The 23,404-nt window shown below is 40.5% G+C and overlaps 2 protein-coding genes across 2 annotated transcripts in view; both read left to right on the forward strand.

Moving 5' to 3' along the window:
• The window catches only part of LOC112007690 (uncharacterized), an 8,306-nt gene extending 2,708 nt beyond the window's left edge, over positions 1-5,598 (forward strand). Inside the window, 6 exon segments of the mRNA XM_065775867.1 lie at positions 1-271; positions 1,947-2,193; positions 2,300-2,322; positions 2,431-2,739; positions 3,791-4,004; positions 5,158-5,598. Coding sequence (XP_065631939.1) covers positions 1-271; positions 1,947-2,193; positions 2,300-2,322; positions 2,431-2,739; positions 3,791-4,004; positions 5,158-5,598 — 1,505 coding nt within the window.
• A 9,159-nt stretch (positions 5,599-14,757) lies between these two features.
• Positions 14,758-16,038, forward strand: LOC136068549 (uncharacterized). The gene has a single exon (XM_065775868.1). The coding sequence runs from the start codon at positions 14,758-14,760 to the stop codon at positions 16,036-16,038; it is 1,281 nt and encodes a 426-aa protein (XP_065631940.1).
• Positions 16,039-23,404: the final 7,366 nt, after the last annotated feature.

Consider the following 23,404-nt stretch of genomic DNA (forward strand, 5'->3'; position numbering starts at 1 on the left):
ATGCTGAAAGCCTAACAGAAGAAAGAGTAGATGAGGTATTGAATGAATATCTGAAAGATTTTAAAGAGGATTCCTTGGAAACCAAAGGCTGGCCTAGATATTCGTCTCCTTATATAATTTCAAAAGCAGCTATGAATGCCTGCACAAGGATTGTGGCCAAAAAGTACCCATCTTTCCGAGTCAATTGCGTCTGCCCTGGCTATGTCAAGACAGATATAAACTACAACAATGGCTATTTGACAACTGATGAAGGTGCTGAAAGTGTTGTAAAGTTAGCGCTCCTGCCCAACGATGGTCCTTCTGGCCTCTTCTTTTATCGGAATGAAGTGACAACTTTTGATTAAGATTTTTCATTTCTACTACTTCTCAAAGATACAAATACTAATAAGTCTGTATTTTTCTTGGAATTGTTTACTTTCTATGTTTTGAATCTCTATTTGACAGGCTATTTGAAAGCCAATGTCTAACGTTGATGTCATAAAATGTATGCAAAGAATGTGTTTGTTCACTTGGGGTATGTAATGTCAATTATATGCTATTTGTAATGAAACTTTTAAGAATCTTTTGTTTGTTGGTGTGGATGAGTGATTCAAACACTTCTGCTCTTTGTTGCTTGTTCCAAATTGGTTATGAGTGAGTTCACTTATGCGTTTATAAGTAATTGCCCATGTTTTTTAATTTCTTGAAATGGTGGGCTTAGGGCTTATACATATAACTCATATGAGTGAGTGACAGAGTGAATGGCTTGTCACAATGCATGTGTGTAAGATCCAACAAGTTTGGGCCTTAATTTTTGTCTTTTTTTCGTCCCATTAGTGTTCATTGACTATTTGGATTAACGCATTTAATGTGCACAGTGACCGTTGAACTTCGGCCCATTGAAAACCTACTAGTCTATTTTTTCATTGGCTAATATAACACACTTCTAGGCCTCTTTAAGCTCGTTGAACGTTTAATATACATAGTGATTGTTGGGCTTTGGCCCTTTGGAAATCCACTTGTCTATTTTTTTTTTCCTTGTCTAATATAACACACTTTCATGATCAAATCCTCTAGAATTTATAGGGTACTTTACTGCATCATCTTGACCCTTCATTTTGAATTAAATGGTTGGTAGTATGCCATATCATTAATTCATTAATAAAATCCTTAAAATAATAGTGCCACATTAGCAATTAAAAACCACATCTCTTTTATTATATTTTAATTTAGTATTTTACATATGTTATCTTCTTATAATTTTGGAAGATATTATAAAAACTAACCAATTAAGAATTTAATATATTTAGTATATACTTGTTTTCAATTTTTAGCTTTTATTTCAAGAAAAATAACAAGTAAACAAAGGAGATGGTGATGAAAAAAAAAAAGATGTGCTTATTGTTAGCCAACTTTAAGTCAAGTTCTTTGCCATCTGCTTTGATTAATGTTGAGAGTTAAACTTTTAAACCTCACCTATGTTGCTATGGACACCAATCAATCAGACAATATCTACCATAAAAATGTTGTCAAAATTTGTGTCCTATGCTTACAAAAAACAAAAGCCAAAGTAAAATTTTGAACCAATCACTCAAATAATATCAACTACAAAAAAAAGATTGGTCAAATTTTGTGTCCTAGGCTTACCGAAAACAAAAACAAAAGTTACTTTTTGCTAACCAAGTCATTATTTTTTATTTTTTGGTAGGAACCCAGTCATTAGTATGGGGCACAATTCAACCCACACGCGAACATATCTCACAGCTGAATTTCTTCTAATTTAAGCAATTTAGCACTGCTTTCACTTGTTACGAAAGTGTCCCAAGTTTTATCCTCAATGGCAGAAGCAACAAAAAAGTACTTTGCTTCTTCTCTCATGTTGTTTTCGTAACAGTGCTATGACACAGCAATTTATTTGTACTTTTTTTTTATTGGTTTTAATTTTTATACTTTTTTTTTCCTTTCAGGTATGCAATTGTTACAGGGGCCAATAAGGGGATTGGTTTTGGAATATGCAGGAAATTGGCCTCAAATGGGATCATGGTGGTGCTAATTGCTAGAGATGAGAAAAAAGGCCTTAAAGCTATTGAAAAGCTAAGAGAGTCTGGGCTATCTGACCATGTGGTATTTCATCAGCTTGATGTGGCTGACTATGCTAGTATATCTTCCTTGGCGGGTTTAATTAAAACCAAATATGGGAAGCTTGATATATTGGTAAGTTTGAAAATGTTCCTAGTGCTTAAACGAGCCATTTGAATTTTGTAACTATTTGAAAGCTGTGACATTTTTTATTTATTTATTTTGAATATGAATGACATAGAATAGGAAAGAGAGGGGTAGAAGGTATTGGAAATATTGATATGAGTGTAGACTGTAGAGTCTAAACAGTTAACACTATACCTTGCTTAAAAATGCATAAAAATTTGCACATTGACTCAATCGATGAATTAGTAAATTCATGGATGCCCCTCGTTCTGTCCACTATGCTGCTGTTCTTCGGATTCTCCGATATGTCAAGGGTACACTTTATCATGGTCTACACTACTCCTCTCGGTCTTCTCTTGAGCTTCATGCTTATTCAGATGCGGACTGGGCCGGTGACCCGACTGATCGATGTTCTATCACAGGTTTCTGTTTCCTGTTGGGTACCTCTCTTGTCTCATGGCGTAGCAAAAAGCAGGATGTTGTTTCCCGTTCCAGTACTGAGGCTGAGTATCGTGCCCTTGCCGACACCACTTGCGAGCTTGTCTGGCTTCGCTGGCTCTTGGCTGACATGGATGCTCCACAGCCCACTGCTACTCCTCTTTATTGTGACAATCGTAGTGCTATCTACATTGCTCATAATGATGTCTTCCATGAACGCACCAAGCACATTGAGATTGACTGCCACATTACTCGCCAGCATCTCAAGAAAGGCAATCTCAAGTTGTTCTCCATCTCATCTGCTGACCAGCCTACTGATATCTTCACCAAGTCTCACCTACCTGGTCGTCTTCGAGATCTTATATCCAAACTCCAGTTGGCTTCCTCCTTGCCACCTCGAGTTTGAGGGGGGATGTTAGTGTATAGATTAGCCCATTGGGCTTAGCCTAGTATATTACTTGTACTATACTTCTATTACTTGTACTGCACACATACCTAGCCTATATAAAGGCTCTCTTTTGTACATTGTTACATATATAATATTATACGGACTATTCAGTCATTCTCTCTCTTTATATTGTTAACATTCTGTAAGTATGATTTTTTTTCCTTTGCCAAAAAAGAACAGTGATTGGACATGGATTTAACTTTGAGAAAGAGTGACTTGATTGTAACTTCAGGATTAGACATTATCTTGTTATATAGCTCTTTTTGATCATTGTTGTTAATTCCTAACAAAGTAAGAAAGAAACATAAGCCAAACCAGTTTTGTCCAGCCAAAAGCCCTCTTGTAGCCTGTAGGTTGAAAGTAAATAATCTATTTAAAACTCCCAAAGGAAGAATGTAATAAAAGTCTTATGATATTAGTCATATTCTAGAAGGAAAAAAAAAATCCATGTTGAATCATACAAGCATCAATTAATTTGCCTTTTAGACTTATTTGGTTATATGAAGACCTTAATGTCAAGTTTCCTAAAACCTATTTAGTCAAAGTTAACGTATTGTATCTGGTAGCAATTCGCTTTTTGGCCACAAAATTTTGGATAATTTTACTATTAAGTATAGTGTGTTTGTGTCTTCAGACTGGGGTTGGGAAACTAACTATTGCTGTTGGGAAAATTGTCTGGCTACCATTTTATTTGTACTATTAGCTTGGAAGAGAATGAAGTTGCTTCTTATCGATGCAGCAAGGTGCCTATGTGGATTGGAGTAAAATATTGACTGAAACTTATAAGTTAGCTGAAGAGTGCCTGAAAACAAACTACTATGGTGCCAAAGGAATGATTGAAGCGCTCCTTCCAATCCTCCAGTTGTCCAATTCACCAAGAATTGTTAATGTTTCCTCTTCCATGGGGCACTTAAAGGAGTGAAACTTATTACAAGTAAATGTCATGGAATCCCAATCAAAAGTAGATGGTTTGACTTATAACTGACTTGAGAACAGATCCATTTATCATGATTTGTTTCAGTGCCACTTGAAAGTTCACCAAGTTGAGTCCCAGCTAAGTGTCCAATTAAGTAAAATTTTCTATCTTTAGGGAAAGGGATACTTATGTACTTTTTCTTCTTTTTTTCTAGAAAGCACGGACGTGACTGGGAGGGTGCCGCACCTGAGTCCGACGCAGCCTGACGCAGGACACGGCGTCCGACGCGGTTGACCGCAAGTTGGTGCCGCATCTGAGTTTTTTTTTTTTTTTTCTCGAATTTGCGCCGACTCAGCTCGATTGACGCCGACGCGGCTCGATTCGGCTAGAATAGGCTTCGATTCAGCCAGAATCGGGCTATATCGGCCATATCGGGTCGTATTGGCCGGCAACCGATACTGCCGATATGGCCGAAATATGCCGGAAACGGCCGAAACAGGCTGATATAGACCTTGACACTCGCCGGAATAGCCGAAATTCTGACCTCAGAGGCATGGTAATGTGTTTCTTGCCTTCTTCTTTCTTTGTTTTATGAATCAAGGCATAGCAATGTGTTTTTTAAGAATATTTTAATAGTAAAAATATATAGAAAATATAAATAAAAATATTTTTAATAATTTTTTAATCGCCGAGTTCCGCCACACCCGCACCCTACTTTTTTAAAAATTGCCGAGCCCCGAACCCGCACCCGATTCCCGAAACGCACCCGTGTTTCATAGCTTTTTTTTCATGATCTCAAGGGTAGAACTTGTCCTTCCTGGGGTTATCTTCAATATGCTTCCATAAGGACCATAACACATTCCAGCCTAACAGTTAAAAAGTTGAAATAAACCACTCTCTCTCTCTCTCTCAACACACAATCCTGCCATCAAACTCAAGTGGCTGCCACTTTGTTTCTTTGTTGCTTTTATAGGATTTTTTAGGAAGATGCTATCTTTCTTTCTTAACAAATTGATGGGATTATATGCAGCACTCCTCTCTCATTTGCTTTCTATAGATGCATAGTTTCTTTTCATCTTCTTTATCATCTTCTTTTTTTTTTTCAAATTAAACCCTGATTCATTTTCCCATTAATCAAATTAAAGTGAGTTTTCTTCTTCTGCTCTTTCAGAAAATACCAAATGAATGGGCTAAAGAAAAGTTAGGTGATGCTAAAAGCCTAACTGAAGAAAGAGTGGATGAGGTATTGAATGAATTTTTGAAAGATTTTAAAGAGGGTTCCTTGGAAACCAAAGGCTGGCCTAGATATACGTCTGCCTATGTGCTTTCAAAAGCAGCTTTCAATGCCTACACAAGGATTGTGGCCAAAAAGTTCCCGTCTTTCCGAGTCAATTGCGTCTGCCCTGGCTATGTCAAGACAGATATAAACCACAACACTGGCTACTTGACAATTGATGAAGGTGCAGAAAGTGCTATAAAGTTAGTGCTGCTGCCCAACAATGGTCCCTCTAGCCTCTTCTTTTATCGGAATGAAGTAACAACTTTTGATTATTCATTTCTACCAATTCTCAAGGATAAAAATACTAATGAATCTGCACTTTTCCTTGCCTAGTTTACTATGTCTTGGATCACAATTTAATTGTCTATTTGAAAACAATGTCATAAAGTGTATGCAAAGAATAAGTGTTTTAACTTGGTGCATGTAATGTCAAATATATGCTTTTAGTAATGCAATTGTGAAGAATCTTTTGTTCTATGTTGTGCGTGCAATGAAGCATGTTTTGATGGACAATGAATGGTGATTTGTGAACAAAGAGGATGGCTGGTTAGAAGCTGTTGTTTGCTTGAGATAAAATCATAGAACCCATAATTTGTGCATAATAAGTGTATACTTTTCTCATTTTAGAATTCCAGAAACACATACAATGGGGGAGGGGATATAAAAGCCTACCCATACCCGTATATTGTACGGGGCTTTTATTCTCTTCTCCCAAGTCGCAAACTCACACCAAGTGACAGAATAGGTCCAATTAGTCCGAAATTGATCGAATAGACATAAGTGAACCAAATTAGACCAAATAAATCTAAGTGGACTGAAATGTACCGAACGGAACAAGTGGACTGAAATAAAACCTCTATTGTCACTACATTACATTAGGGATACGTTTGGTACACTAAATGTAGATTACATTAGGAATAGTAATCTTTATTACTGAAAATAGAAGACATTGTAATGGAATAATTATTACTATTCATAAGTTTGGTTGTTACATATGGAAAACTTGTAAAAGAAGATGTATAAGGAAACTTTACATTTTTGGAAATATATTAATTTTAAAACCTATTATATACACTAAGAAATAGCTATTAAATCCATTTTAAAGAGAAATAGCTATTCTTCAATTTAAAGAATAGTTATTCCAATGTAATAATTAATCCATGTAATAAAGATGCAACTAAATGACCGAATTGATATTACACATGAATAGATATTCCATTACAGGAGCTATTACAGTGTACCAAACGTATCCTAGATTCATGCATTCCATCACAAGAGAAGATAAACCCATATCCACATAGATAAAGTTGTTGTTTCTCAACAAAAACAACAACAACAACAACAACAACAAAACATCATAGTTACAAATTGTTACTAGAGATTAAAATTTTTATATTTTAGCCAAATTCTACCGTAATATCACAATATCCTAGTGCACACAACAACTTCAGCCCTTGTCTGATAGCCCAAAACTCAGCCAAACAGTAAGACGTTGCTGTGTGACTAAAGTCAGTAGCTAACGCCAAACACTATGTTGCTGTGTGATTAAAGTCAAAAGCTGAACTTGACTCCTTAGTCCTTCCAATCAAAATCTAACGAAAATCCATTTCATTTTGCGGTTCTCTTACTTCTAAGAAAGTCCCCACTTCATCTTCAATGGCAGAAGCACCAAAGAGGTATTTGCCGCTTCTTTTTTCATTGAGTTTGTACACTTCCCAACACAACACAGCCTCTAAAGTCTAACCAAACCATATGGTATTTATATAACAGAATAACACCCGTAGTTTTTGTGTTATTAAGGGATCATGTTTTTCAGTTATGCAGTAGTGACAGGAGGAAACCGAAACAGGAGGATTGGGTTTGAAACATGTAGGCAATCGGCTTTAAGTGGGGTCACGGTGGTGTTAACATCAAGAGATGAGAAAAGGGGCCTTGAAGCTGTTGACAAGCTGAAAGAGTATGGCCTTACTGACCATGTGGTTTTTCATCAGCTCGATGTCACTGACCCTGCTAGCATTGCCAAGGCCTAGGCAAATTAGGCCCAAGCCTAAGGTCCACCCAAAAATAAAAATTCACCTTAGAAAAGAAAGCCCCACTTCCAATAATTAAAGACCCAAATTTTTATGAATTATATATATTTTTTGAAGGTTGTCCAATTTTTTATTAGTGATGTTAAGGATACTCATACTACAAATTTTACCATTGACTTATGTCGAGGGGAAAATTTTGCCTCTATCTAAGATGTTAGGAAGCCAACCCGAAACTCGACTATGGGCTCTTAAGATGACACCCAAAGGCTATTGGTGTGATGACAAGCCTATCTGTTGGAAATTTAGACCCCTTAAACACACAGATAGCGTAGCCTAGATTAATTAGCCAAGTTGTTACTTAGTCAAATTATGCAATTCTAGGTTAAAGCAATCAAATAATCATATCAAGATATAAAGCAGCGGAATAATAAATAACACAAGATATGATCACCCAGGAAACCACTCGGTAAAAACCTGGGGAGGATTTGACCCACCGATCCTCAAGGCATAACAGAATTCACTATGAAAGAATTGAAGTTCTTACAGAAGGACTACAAGCTCCCCGCTCGACTTCCTATTTGTTTCTCAACAACAACAACAACAACAAAAAAAAAAAAAAAAAAAAAAACATCATAGTTACAAGTTGTTACTAGAGATTAAAATTTTTATATTTTAGCCAAATTCTACCGTAATATCATAATATCCTAGTGCACACAACAACTTCAGCCCTTGTCTGATAGCCCAAAACTCAGCCAAACAGTAAGACGTTGCTGCGTGACTAAAGTCAGTAGCTAACGCCAAACACTATGTTGCTGTGTGATTAAAGTCAAAAGCGTGATTAAAGTCAAAAGCTAAAATTGACTCCTTAGTCCTTCCAGTCAAAATCTAACGAAAATCCATTTCATTTTGCGGTTCTCTTACTTCTGAGAAAGTCCCCACTTCATCTTCAATGGCAGAAGCACCAAAGAGGTATCTGCCGCTTCTTTTTTCATTGAGTTTGTACACTTCCCAACACAACACAGCCTCTAAAGTCTAACCAAACCATATGGTATTTATATAACAGAATAACACCCGTAGTTTTTGTGTTATTAAGGGATCATGTTTTTCAGTTATGCAGTAGTGACAGGAGGAAACCGAAACAGGAGGATTGGGTTTGAAACATGTAGGCAATCGGCTTTAAGTGGGGTCACGGTGGTGTTAACATCAAGAGATGAGAAAAGGGGCCTTGAAGCTGTTGACAAGCTGAAAGAGTCTGGCCTTACTGACCATGTGGTTTTTCATCAGCTCGATATCACTGACCCTGCTAGCATTGCCAGGGCCGGCCCAAGGCCTAGGCAAATTAGGCCCAGGCCTAAGGTCCACCCAAAAAACAAAATTCACCTTAGAAAAGAAAGCCCCACTTCCAATAATTAAAGACCCAAATTTTTATAAATTATATATATTTTTTGAAGGTTGTCCAATTTTTTATTAGTGATGTTAAGGATACTCATACTACAAATTTTACCATTGACTTATGTCGAGGGGGAAATTTTGCCTCTATCTAAGATGTTATGAAGCCAACCCGAAACTCGACTATGGGCTCTTGAGATGACACCCAAAGGCTATTGGTGTGATGACAAGCCTACCCAAGCAAGGAAACAGAGGCTGCATTTAACAAATCAGCAACAAAAGCCCAATAAAAAGAATACTTTACAATACTTAGTTAGTACATTAGTGGTCCTGTTTTGATAGTCTAAGGGAAATAAATTCTCCAACGGTAAGGGTAATGTTTCACTTAAGTCCAAAGAGATAAATTGTCCAACAATAGGGGTAAAATTGTACTCTCCAGCAATCAATAATTAGATAAATTTAAACAAATTTTAGGTCCTTATGTGTCTCATTCAAGAGGAATTTATTGTGCTTTCAGCTATTATTAGATTACTGTGAGGGAAGAGTTCGATCGTTACGAATACATCATATTCTTCAATAAAATAAAAAGCAAACATCAAAAGTTCCATAGGAAAAAGAAAAGGAGGATTAATTGGCATGGTGTGAAGGGAGAGAAAGATCCCCAGCTCAGTGCAGCAAATATTTAGTTAAAATTTTGGTGAGTGTGTATTTATAAGGCATGGACGAGCGGAATGAGGTCTGTCTTTTAAGTGAGTGGTATGCAGAGATGTTGAGATTGAAGTCTTTTATGAGTAATGGTCTGTTTGTGACTCACTAGAAGACATTTAAGAGTTGTGATAGTGTAAGGGGGAGAAGAATATCTGGGATTAGATGGGTGTAAGCTAAAGATGATGAGTGGTGAGCTTAAGGAGAGCTAAACTACCAGCAAAAATGGCAAACGAACCCCAAAGTCCCAGAGGGAGGTGGCTGTTGGTTTGTGGGCTGAGATGCTTATGCTTTTATAATGAAATTTTTAGAGAAGCATTAATCACCAAGAATCCAAAAAACATAGCTATGATTCAAGGAAGCCAGACAGCTGAGTTAATAACCTGGATTTGGCCTAAAAATGGGAGATTTGCTTTTGGGGTTGTTTTGCTTCTTTGGGTAATATCCACATGGGTAATATTTGGGGTAATCTTACATTAAATACTAATATTACTGAGATTGTGCTCAGCCAATGGGATTAAGGCAAGTATTAAGGAAGAATCCTAGTGCTGCAACTGAGATTTGGACCCTAAGAAGTAGGATTCGACACCCCAAGCCAGGTGTCAAAGTTTAAGCTCACTTCAGAGGGTTCCGTTGGAGATCCCTTTATGCCCTCCAAACCACATGTTCCCAATTTTTCCCCTTTAGGATTCATGGGCTTGGCACATAAATCATGTCTTGAACGTTTGTAACATTTATAGCATCAATTTGCTGGAATTTGAATAATTTGGTTTCAGCTCCCCTTCCGCTGGAGGCGCAGTCTTGAAAAAGATGATGGAGCCTCATCACCCTTTAGACTTCAGCTGATGTTACAAGCCTCGAGTACTGTTCACGTCTGGTAGAGAGTGACCAAAAGCCAATGGAAAAACCTCTAGTTTATTCTTAAGGACTTGGTTCTCTTGTTGTACTTCGGTCAAGGATGAACAAAGGCTGTTTTGCCTACTTTCAATCCTCTGCCTCTTGCTGGGATCTCTTAGATTGGGGTTGTTCACTTGGGCTGGTTCCTTTGGGTCAAGTTGTGTGCATCCTGCAAAATCAACAACACATGTTGCCATGGGTTTTCCTTCCTCATGGACTTTTAGTAAATATTCTTTGGGTTTTCATAGATACTTGCAATTGTAATATCTGAAACAATATCACAAGTTTTCAAAATACCTTTGTAAATAACTTTTACTATGATGGATTCCATTAAATAACGTTCATGGCTTCTAATAGTTGCATCATAATTTAAATGATAAGTTTGTGGGATCGAGTATTCTCCATGAGCGTTGAAGATATATTTTATGGATGTTGTGATGCAAGTGATGACCATGTGTTTGATGGGTTATAATGTGAGAATATATTCTTCAAGATAACTCCCTATGAGCTTTATAAAACAATTGTCATGTTTTTTTTGCCATAGTAATACTTAAGCAATAATTATGCCATGATACTTTTCTCTTTGCTAAGTGTTAATAATCTCGGGTTTTTTTGATAAAATAGTGCCAATGGAGATGGGCTTTTGATATTGCCAATGAAGATTGGACTTTTGAATTTGCCAATGAGAATTGGGCTTTGATGTTGCCAATGAAAATTGGGCTTTGATGTTGCCAATGAAGTTATTTAAACATTCACTAGTTAGATTGATGAATTTCATCAATGAGAGTCAATATCACATCATATTGTAAATATTTTATAGTGCTTTAAGCACATTTTTTGTTTTCATTTCTATTAAGACTCTCCATGTTTGAGACCAATAGAACCTTAACCCAATTGAAACTCTAAAATGTTTCAAAAAAAAAATGTTGCAAATGTGTTAAATTATCAATTATAGATTAATCTCCCCTAATAGTTTGAAACTTTAATTTTTGTAAATTACTATCCTACAAAGCCACATACCAAATAATATATATCCCCCTCTTTTAAAAACAAGATATAAAATTAAAAATTAGATTTTAACTTTGCTTAACTATGTATTGTTGCATATCTAAAATAAAGTATTTTTTTAATCGTAATATATTTTTATTTCTTTTTATTAATATTTATGGTTCAACTATGATATTCAATTCTCTATATGAAATGAACATTAGTTTAGTTAGTATTATTCATGAAATTATATATTTAATGTATCAAATTAACCTAGATTTGATTAGTATTAAATAATTTTGTTTAATTAATATTTACATATTAAAAATCCCGCATAAATTTTTCGCCTTAGGCCCTAAATAATGAGTCTAAATCTTTTGTCCCACTTTTCCTACTCCACTCTATATTCCACCAATAAATATTTGTCACGTGTTCACCTAATTAATTAAATACTATAATTATTGACTTGTTAATACTACAGTTATTAATTAATAGTAGTATTTAATTAATTAGGTGAACACGTGGCAAGTATTTATTAGTGGAGTATAGAGTGGAGCTGAAAAAGTGGGATAGAAGATTTGGACTTCTAAATCAAAGCCACCTTTGATAAACTTGATATCTTGGTATCATCGTAATTCCTATTTGGTAATGTTGTTCTAGTAACATTGTTTGTGTGTTATGAAAATAAGTGTGGGTAAAAAAGTGTTGTAGAAATACGTGTTGTGTTGTTTAAACAATGAAAAGTTGTTCAAACAACGTTAACAAACAAGCCATTAGTTTCTTGGAATATTTTTTGTTTATTGGTTTGTGTTAAGACTTCTTATTTTTTAACTTGTACAGCTACCATGACATGACAGTCAAAGCATTATGTTGCCTTATTTAATTTGTATATGTACCATCAATTCCTAAATCCTAGTTGTAGGAGGTAGTATATACTATTTCTGCTGCATGTATCCTCTCTTGTGGGGTCCACCCTATGTGAGGGGGAGGATACATGCAACAAAAACAACATGTATTTTTTCCATTGAGGTGGCATGTGCTGTTTCTTTTGTATGTATCCTCCCTCTTACATGGGGGTAGACCAAAGTACAATAGAACCAAAGTACTCTTACTTTTCATATGTGTAGAGACCATAAGGATGTAGAGCCATGTTGGCTTCAACAAGTTCCAAAATTTTATTATTGAATTATCAATCCTAGAAATAATGCAGTTTAGGAATTTAACCTGTAAAATAATTTAATATATCATTATTATTATAGTATCAAGTATCTTCTTATGCATTTGGTCAAAAAAAAAAAAGTATCTTCTTATGCACTTACAGCTGGAAATTGGAAAACTGTGGTTAGTTATTACTGAAAGGATGTATATTAAATCTACGTCACATTTCTGTTTTCTTATAGAATTTTATAGAAATGAAATGCTTGGCAGTGAAGGAATTATTTGCAGGTGGACAATGCAGGAGTTCGTGGATCCGTAGTAGACGGTGATACTTTAAGGAATTCAGATTTTAAGGTAATCTTTTAATATATGATGTTACCAAAAACTAAAAGTTTGGCAATAATATTCCCCCTTGTTTTTTCTTTGAGAAGTGAGGGTATCCAAAATTCTTCAAGAGCTTGATTATTCAGTCGGTTACGTGTAGTCCCTTGTTGGGTTTCAAACCCAAAACTTCATGAATATCATGAGGCCTAAGTAGCTACTAAGCTAACCCATTGGGTTCAATTAGATTCAAATTAGGGGAATCATAACTTGCTTGTAGCTGTAGGTCACAATTACTCAATTAGAGACATTTTGTTTAATTAGTGGTTCTATTGTTAATGTAAAATTTCTAACAAAGTAAGAAAAAATTATTGCACTAAAATGGTGGATGCTTAAATATCCATCTTTCTTCAGCCAAAGGCCATTGGAGGTTGACGTAAACAATTCACTAAAGAGAGAAGATTCTTGTGAACTTTCAAGTTTCAATGCCATACATTCCTCTATTTCTTTCCAAAATTCCATTTGAAATCATTCTAGCATCTAGGAAGTTGCTTCAGGGGCTATTTTAGTTTGATAGAACTATTTGCATTCGGGAAGGTTATTGATACATAAAAATAAACTATGAATCAACCCGTCAGTTTTTCACGTGCTAAAGATCCTACGGTCTAAGCTAACGGGATTAGACAACTGGAAAGAGCTGAAGGCTCCAAGGGTGATGGACGGTAATTCGGAGCTCTTGGGCAGTCCATAGAACGTAGCAAGGAACTGACGCCGACATGGCTGAAGGGGATAAGGCAAGCTGACTGCCCTGAGGCCTACGGTTCTAAGTAAAACCATGACTTGGCCACCACGCATGAGTAATAAGGAAATTACTTGCATTCCATGCTCAGTATTAGAGTCCTATAAGAAAAGAATTCTGCAATCCACGCTCATAAGGATTCCTATAAGGAAAAGATTTTTACTCCAAGGAAAAAATGTCAATCCTCAACTACTATAAAAGCCCCAATACCCTCACAAATCGAGGTACGCATAATTAACCCCTCTCTAGCACTCTAGAGTTGAAAGCAAGTTCTAACTTGACCTTTGGAGGGTATTTGGCCGACACCACACTGGTGCTCTCTGGTAGGTCATCTCCTTTTTGTTGTGCAGGTGCTGTTTTGTGTGCGAGTATCGTGTAGCTCACTGGTGGTTTTTTCGACATCATTAGTTGGCGCCGTCTGTGGACAACGAGAGAGAGCATCGTTTGTTACGACTTGTAAGCCATATTATCGCTTCCCGGACAAAAGAGTTGCATGGTCCTTACTCGCTCAATGGCAAGCACCAACAACGTTCCAAGAGACGAACCACTCCCAATTGCACTCGAGAGATAGGTGCGGACCCTCACTGCAGCTGTGGAACGCCTCACCAAGCAAAACAACGATTTGGAGAAATAGTTACGCCAGAAAAATGCAGGTCGCGGCACTCAAGAACAAGACCAAGAAGGCACCAGCGCCGATAGAAGAGAAAGAGAAGGGCTAGAAGGCAGTAACACTCCGAGCAGAGCAAAGCAACAGAATTTAAGTATGCCATCCCTCACAGATGCGACTCAGCCACACATTGCCACGAAGATACAGGCGATAAAAGAACAAATGGAGGTCATGATAAACGCCCTCAGAGGACGGGTATTCAGTGACCTTGACGATCTGGTAAATCGCACCGACTCGCCATTCACTGCAACTGTCAATTCCTTCCCCCTGCCACGTAAGTTTCGCATGCCACATATAGACAGTTACGACGGGGTGAAAGACCCTCTGGATCACCTGGAGACGTTCAAGACTTTAATGCACCTCCAAGGGGTAGCGGACGAAATCATGTGTAAGGCTTTCCCTACAACGCTGAAAGGCCCCGCGAGGGTATGGTTCAGCCGTCTGATGCCAAACTCCATCAGCACTTTTAAGGAGCTAGGCGCCTAGTTCACTACCCACTTTATTGGGGGCACAAGTACAAAAAGTCCACGGCATGCCTGATGAGCATCAAGCAACGAGAGGACAAGACGTTAAGATCCTACATAACGCGATTCAATAAGGAAGCGCTCTCAATTGACGAGGCCGACGACAAAATACTTATAGCAGCTTTCACAAATGGGCTGCGAAATGGTAAGTTCTTGTTCTCACTATACAAAAACGACACCAAAACCATGTCGAAAGTACTCTATAGGGCCACCAAATACATGAATGCTGAAGACGCGCTGCAGGCTCGGGAGGAAAAATCGAGAAAGAGGGAAAGACAGGAAGATGAACGACAGGACCAAGGCCGGAAAAGACCAAGGCCGGGAGACCGAAGGGATGAGAGGCTTTCCAAGCCCCCAGGAGGAAGGTTCACAAGCTTCACCCTGTTAACCACACCAATAGATCAAGTCCTAATGCAAATCAAGGACGAAAGGACCCTGACCTTTCCTGAGAAGCTAAAGGGAGATCCTAGCAAGCACTCTAGAGACAAATATTGTCGCTTCCACCGAAACCACGGTCATGACACAACTAATTGCTACGACTTAAAGCAGCAAATCGAGGCCCTTATAAGACAAGGAAAATTACAGAAGTTCGTAAGCAAGGAAAGAATGGATCCACTGCCTCAAGAGCAGCCCCAGCGATGGGATAATGACCATCCTCGACCTCCCATTGGTGACATAAGAATGATTGTAGGAGGAACGACTACCGGGTCATCCAAAAAGGCTCGAAAAACGTACCTCAGGATGGTCCAGAATGTCCAACTGACGGGCCCAGTACCAAAAACAACACAGAGAGAAAGTCCCATCATTGGGTTCTCAGAGGAGGATGCGCAACGCCTTCACCATCCGCATGACGATGCACTTGTCATCAGTCTACGAATGGGGGACTACAACTTGCATCGGGTGCTGGTCGACAATGGGAGCTCGGCAGACATCTTGTATTACCCATCGTTCCAGCAAATGAGAACCGACAGAGAGCAATTGATTCCAACAAATGCCCCTCTTGTCGGCTTCAGAGGAACAAGGGTCTTCCCCTTAGAGGCAATCACCCTGCCTGTGACGGTAGGCGACTATCCTCAACAAATCACCAAGGACGTGATGTTCCTCGTGGTAGACTGTTCGCCCGCCTACAATGCTATCCTGGGGCGACCTACCCTTAATTCTTGGAAGGCAGTGACCTCGACTTACCATTTGATGATTAAATTCTCTACTGATCATGGAGTAGGAGAACTACGCGAGAACCAAGTAGCCACACACGAATGCTACGTGGCCATGATGGAAATGGAAGACCACCTCTAGGCCATGAGCATAGAAGAACATCGGAGTACGACGGAGCCCGTAGAGCAACTCGAAGAAATTCTTCTTGACAACTCCGTGCCTGATCGGACAACAAAAATTGGAACCCTTGCCACTCCCGCGGTCCGACAAGCATTTACAACCTTCCTCAAGAAGAATCGAAATGTGTTCGCCTGGAGTCACGAGGACATGCTCAGAATAGACCCTTCAGTCATAGTGCATAGGCTGAATGTGTCGCCTTCCTTTCCACCTGTCCGACAGAAGAAGCGGGTGTTTGCCCTAGAGAGAGACCAGGCCATAGCTAAGTCCACAAGCTACAAGAGGTAAACTTTATTAGGGAAGTTTACTACCCCGATTGGCTAGCAAACGTAGTAATGGTCAGGAAGGCTAGCGGGAAGTGGAGGATGTGCGTAGACTTCACCGACCTAAATAAAGCATGCCCAAAGGACAGCTATCCCCTAACACTCTAGTAGACTTTACAGCTCAACACCAGCTACTAAGTTTTATGGATGCTTTCTCCGGATACAACCAAATCCGGATGCACGAAGCCGATCAAGAGAAAACTTCGTTCGTAACTAGCCAAGGCCTCTTCTGTTACAAAGTAATGCCGTTTGGTCTAAAAAACGCGGGCGCAACGTATCAAAGGCTCATGAACAAGATGTTCGTACAGCAGATTGGAAGGAATGTTCAAGTCTACGTCAACGATATGCTAGTGAAAAGTCGAAGGGAGGAAAATCACCTGAAGGACCTCGAAGAGACATTCGACACTCTGCGGACCTACAACATGAAGCTTAATCTGGGAAAGTGCTCATTCAGGGTAACGGCAGGAAAGTTCCTAGGGTTCATGGTGTTGTAGAGGGGCATCGAAGCCAACCCAGACGAAATCCGGGCTATAGTAGAGATGGCACCATTAAAAAATGTGAAGAAAATGCAAAGCCTCAATGGCAAAATAGCAGCACTAAATAGGTTTGTATCAAGGGCAACGGACAAGTACCTGCCCTTCTTTCGCACACTGAAGAGATCTTTCGAGTGGATTGCCAAATGCCAACAAGTGTTCGAAGAATTGAAAATCTATCTCTCTTCCCCACCACTGCTGAGTCCCTCGCAGCCAGGTGAAGAACTTTTTCTCTATCTTGCTGTCTCCCCAGCTGCCGTCAGCACTGCCTTGATAAGAGAAGAAGACAGAGTACAGAAGCCAGTCTATTACACCAGCCAGGCACTACACGGAGCTGAAGAAAGATATTCACCCATGGAAAAGCTCACATTTGTGCTAGTTACGGCAGCGCGCAAACTCAAGCCATACTTTCAAGCCCACATGATGGTCGTCCTAACTGACAAGCCTTTGCGATGGGCGATGAGTAGCCCTGAAGCTGCTGGACGACTAGCCCTGTAGGCTATAGAGTTAAACGAGTTTGACATCCAATATCACCCGCGAACCGCCATTAAAGGACAGACGTTGCAGATTTCATAGCTGAGTTCACAAATGGCAGGGACAGGGTGGCAGAAGAATCTCCCCAATAGAGCGTAAATGTGGACGGATCCTCCAACAGGCAGGCCGGGGGAGCTGACGTCGTACTACAGTCACTCGAAGGAGACACAATCGAGTGTATGGTATGCCTTGAGTTCCCCACCACCAACAATGAGGCAGAATATGAAGCTTTGGTAGCAGGGCTTGACCTCGCCAAAGCCGCAAAAGTCGAAAATGTGGTTATTTACTACGACTCTCAGGTCGTGTCTAACCAAATAGATAGGGACTACGAGTGTAAAGGCGAAAGAATGAAGAAGTATCTGGACCAAGTAAGGAAGAGGGTAAATGAGCTGAAGGTTGAAGTCATACAGATCCCCCGTGGAGAAAACGAGCGAGCTAACCAACTAGCCAAAGCCGCTTCAGCCGAGCATATGGCCACCTTTGATAATGTACTCTCCTTCGTTCAGCTCTCTCCACTTATAAATTCTATCGAGGTACAGGAGCTTGGTACCGAAAGCAATTGGACCGCACCATTAGTCTCTTACTTGAAGAGTGGCGTATTGCCGAACGGAAAGGAAACGACAAGAAAACTAAAGGTCCAAGCAGCGAGGTTCGTTCTGATAAGAGACGTCTTATACAAAAGAGGGTTCTCTCGACCCCACCTACGATGCTTAGGCCCGGAAGAAGCGGATTACGTCATGAGAGAGGCGCACGAGAGAATCTGCGGAAACCACTCAGGGTCGAGATCATTAATGCACAAGCTAGTGCGAACAGGGTACTTTTGGCCAACTATGCAAAAAGATGCCGAGGCTTATGTGACAAGGTGCGACAAATGTCAAAAGTTCAGCAATATCATTAGACAACCACCTGAAGAACTTTCCCTAATGACGGCGCCGTGGCCATTCGCTCAATGGGGATTGGACATCATGGTGCCGTTTCCTACGACAATACGACAATTGAAATTTCTAGTTGTAGGCATTGATTACTTTACAAAGTGGGTGGAAGCGGAAGCCTTGGCCACCATTACCGAAAAGAACGTACGGAGTTTTGTCTGGCGGTGTATCATATGCAGATTTGGCATCCCTAGAGTCTTAGTCTCGGACAACGAAAAGCAATTCAACAACGACTCCTTCCGAGACTTCTGCTCGCAGTTAGGGATACGAAACCACTACTCCTCCCCCGCCCACCCCCAAGCCAACGGACAGGTCGAAGTCACGAACCGATCCTTGCTCAAGATTATCAAGACTCGGCTCGAGGGGGCAAAGGGCATATGGGCAGAAGAGTTTCCAAGCATACTTTGGGCCTACAGAACTACGGCAAGGATGCCAACAGGAGAAACACCATTCCGATTAACATACGGAAGCGAAGCAGTCATCCCAGCCGAAGTCGGCCTCACGAGCTACAGAGTGCATAACCATGACGAAAGAAAAAACGACGAGGCCATACGTCTACAGCTTGATCTGGTAGACGAAGTTAAGACAGCAGCAGAACAAAGGCTCGCACGGTACCAGGACCGAATGCCCTAGCACTACAACTCCCGGGTCAAATACAGAGACTTCTAGATTGGAGACCTCGTTTTAAGGAAAGTCATGGGCGCAGCAAGAGACCTGGCTCAAGGAAAACTTGGCCCAAACTGGGAGGGACCATACCGAGTCACGGCATGGCAAAGAAAGGGCACCTACCACCTAGAGACGCTAGACGGACGGAAGTTGCCACATCCTTGGAATGCTGAACACTTGCAAAAATACTACCAGTAGAGATGGCGACGTGAAGGACAACACCCCCCGTTATTTATAGTTTACCGCAACAAATTTCAGTTATACTCCTCAGATTTATCATTTACTTTAGTTTTTGCTACAATAAGCCCAATGGGCAGGTTTTCTTTTACTTTAGTTTTTGCTACAATAAGCCTAATGGGCAGGTTTTCTATTTCGAAACTACTTTTTATATAAATGCATGGCAATAAGAGGAGTTTATTCAGAACAACTAAAGTTTCTACTTACAAAACGGACGAGGCAATAAAGCTGACGGTCTAATAAAAGACTGACAAGTTGGCCTAGTCCACAAAGTGGACAAAGCTATATATTTTTGACGGTCTAGTAAAAGACTGACGTATTGGCCAAGTCCACAAAACGGACAAGCCAATGAGGCTGACGAGTCAATCCTAAGAGGATAGGCCATAAAAATTAAAAGTCCAAGTGACGGACTCATCAAAAGAGACGGGCTCTTGAAAGAGACGATCTCGACAAAGTGGCTCTGTCAAGTTCATAATAAGAACAAAGCCATAAAATTAAAAGTCCAAGTGACGGACTCATCAAAAGAGACGGGCTCTTGAAAGAGACGATCTCAACGAAGTGGCTCCGTCAAGTTCATAATAAGAACAAAGCCATAAAATTAAAAGTCCAAGTGACGGACTCGTTGACAGAGACGAGCTCATGAAAGTGACGGTCTAAAAAAAGGAGGAAATTTCAATAAGGGATGTCCAGTGCAAGAAGCTGACGGACATAACGTAACCTTGAAACAAAATAAGCCCAACATTAAACAGCTTCAAAAATAAAGGAACGGCTAAAAATCCCCTAGCAAGAGGGCAACGGCTTTATTAAGCTGACGGAGTCATAATCACACTAAATTTCAACCCATATCAAGGCCGACGACCTTAGCCTACAGCTAAGAAAATAAATTCAGTTTACTAAGCAAGAAAATAAAGCACACAGACAAAGTAGCCATACACACGTGTTTAGAAAGCAACGGGTATCATGAGCAAAAATAAATTAAGTACAACTAAAAGCCCCAAAGACCAAGGAGGCACTTAAAAATATTGTTTACATGTAGAATAAAATACAACTGTTGCAAAATAAAATATAACTGTTGCAATAAAATACATTGGCGAGGAAGGAGGAGCGTCACATAAAGCCTTGATTACTCTTTTTGCACAAGAGGCTCGTCTGCATCTAGAACTTCCACTAAAGGATCAGGAATAGTGACAGGAGGGTTCGTGGCAGGCTGAGCTAGAACAACACCGTCGCCTTGAGGAAGATCTACAAAGTTGTCACCTTCAATAGTGACGATGTCGTTAGCAGGTGTAGTTGGTGGGAGTCCATCTATAGTAATCCTGGACAGGTCCAAGTCAGGAAAGGCCGACGCAACTTGCTGCAGGCAATCGTCAAACCTAACACCGTAGTACCCGCCACAAGAATTAATATAAGATTCTGACTCCTTGAACTCCTGGACAGCGTCAGCCCCAGCCGTCTCCACTCCTTGCGAAGGGCCGTCAGCTCTTGTTCTAGCTGCTCCTGCTGACGACCCACCTCCACTAACTTCTGTTTTGTTTCCTTTAGCTTAACATTCAGTAGACGCATGGCCTCCTTATACTGGGCCTACTGGTTTCGCATATTGGAGTTATGAGTGCTGACGCGAGTGAGGACACCCTCATTGGCCACGCACCGGTCCTGAAGCGCCTTTACGCGAACCAAGGCCTAAGAAGAGGACACAACCGTCAGCCATCAAACAGAATAGAGATAAGAGAAAAGCCAATTAAGGGAGACGGCTTACCCGTGTGAGATCAAATAAAGCTGACGCCCCCAGCTCCTCTGTCCCTTGCAGTACACAGGGATCTATGTTCATCGGCTTTATAAGCGAATCAACTGCCTCAACGGCAAAGTCCTTGTGCATCAGCAGGGAGCAGGGCCCCTCCAGGACAGGACCAGAAGAAGTCATCACGCCCTTCCCTGCCCCGTGACTTGACTTGGGGATTGGCTTCTTTAGGGCTTCATTCCCAGAAGCGACAACTGCCTTCTTGAGGGGACGGTTGGCATCCCCGTCGAGTTTCCTTTTGGAAGAACCCTTGGTGATGGTCTTGGGGGTCGACGAGGAAGTTATCTCCCCCTTTACTTTCTTCTCTTCTTTCAGACGAGCAGCAGCAGCCCTTATCCGTTGCTTAGCTACGTCCATCTCTGCAAAAGAAACACATAAGAGAAACAGACAACAACGCAAAAAATAAAATAGCTGAAAATAACATGGTCAAGATACTCACGATGACGGGAGAATTCTTCTAGCCTGCGAGCCTCAGGCATCGGTTCAGGACCCCCGCAGTAAGCGTGAAGAGTATCAAGGGTAATTAAGTCTCGACACGACCGCTCCTTCAAAGGAATCTCCAAAACCCGATGGATAAAATCTTCCTGCTCATCGGTTATGGAGGGGCGAATGAGGGCTGAAAAATACAAACAAGTTGACGATGTTAGAACTAGTGAAAGACAGATAAACTATTACATGCAGAAACTAACAGGGATGAAAGATGACAGCTAAAACCTGACTCCTTTACAAACGCCCAAGTATTATCAAAATAACCATAGGGTATCGTCTCACATTCTTCCTGACGGCACACCCAGTCCGTCCCTTTAACAAAAAAGAACCTACTCTTCCAAGCTCTATTAGAATCCGACATCTCAGACACCAATCTCAAGTTCTTCTCCCTGACAGCAAAGTGGTACATCCCCTTGAAAGAAGAAAGATGCCGAGGTCTATAATAGTAAAAGAATTCGTCCAAGGAAAGCTGACGGTTCCCTCCACTCAGAAAACCCACAATATCTCGGCACCTATAAAGATCCTCCACGAATTTGGAGCAATCTGACTGACGGATAAACCGAGAAAATCAGCCAACTGACGGTGTAAGGCCATCAGGGGCAGTCTAAGCCCTGCAGCAAACATGGCATCATACATACCAACGTCTGCAGTTCTTCCCATATAACATTTTTCATCTTCCCTAGGGAGACAGATGGGAATATGGTCGGGAATTTGGAAACGGACGGGCAACTCTTTAAAAAATTTTCAGTCATTTTTGGATGAAACTTATTTACAGCCCACTCTTTGGGAAGGATGAAGGGACGGTTACCTCCAGGACTACCAGAAGTCCCCTCACAAGATTCCTCGTCGCCTTCATCCCCGTCACTACCCCTCTCTCCTTCCATCTCAACTTCACCCTCCTTACCAACTACCTCATCCTGACCATCTCCATGACTTCCTACCTCCTCGTTAGGAGTCTGGGCTGACGTCTCCCTCTCTGACGACCAGGAAAAGCTCCCGGACTCACTACCTAAACCAAATACCTTGTCGTAGCCCACTCCTTCGCGGACCGACGACCGGTCACTCGACGCATCACTCGACATCTGACTACCCATAAATGACGAGTGTAATCTAAGAACCTGGGATGACGACCACGCTTTAAAGAAATCAAAAGAAATAAAGCATGTACAAAAGGAAAAAGAGGGAACTTACAAGTTTCTCAAACGTCACGGTTGAAGAAGTGACGGTAGAAATGTAGGCGAACAGTAAGGAAGTACTGACGGAGGATAGGCGACGAATTTGCTCTCAGGAATCAGTGAAAGTGAAATAGGAAAAATGGGAGGAGGTGGGCCATATATATATATATATAAGGGAAACACACGGAAGACAAAGCGACACCCTCGTCCAGAAGCGGAGCCAACCGAAATTCGCCACGTGTCCAAAACATTTAACACCAACTGCATCATTTTCTCTCTCCTAGCTAAAATGAAAGTTAGCAACAAAAATTATAACTCCATAGCCCATCAGTTTCGAATGACAGAGATATGGAGTAGGGGGCAACTGATACGTAAAAATAAACTATGAATCAACCCGTCCGTTTTTCACGTGCTAAAGATCCGACGGTCTAAGCTGACGGGATTAGACAACTGGAAAGAGCTGAAGGCTCCAAGGGTGATGGACGGTAATTCGGAGCTATTGGGCAGTCCATAGAACGTAGCGAGGAACTGACACCGACATGGCTGAAGGGGATAAGGCAAGCTAACGGCCTTGAGGCCGACGGTTCTAAGTAAAACCATGACTTGGCCACCACGCATGAGTAATAAGGAAATTACTTGTATT

Source organism: Quercus suber, unplaced genomic scaffold (genome assembly GCF_002906115.3).
Source record: "Quercus suber isolate HL8 unplaced genomic scaffold, Cork oak 2.0 scaffold_121, whole genome shotgun sequence".
Taxonomy (NCBI): domain Eukaryota; kingdom Viridiplantae; phylum Streptophyta; class Magnoliopsida; order Fagales; family Fagaceae; genus Quercus; species Quercus suber.

Bases quoted from the DNA above. Each gene is read 5' to 3' on its own strand.
- LOC136068549 (XM_065775868.1), top strand. From the start codon at position 14,758: ATGAGCATCAAGCAACGAGAGGACAAGACGTTAAGATCCTACATAACG.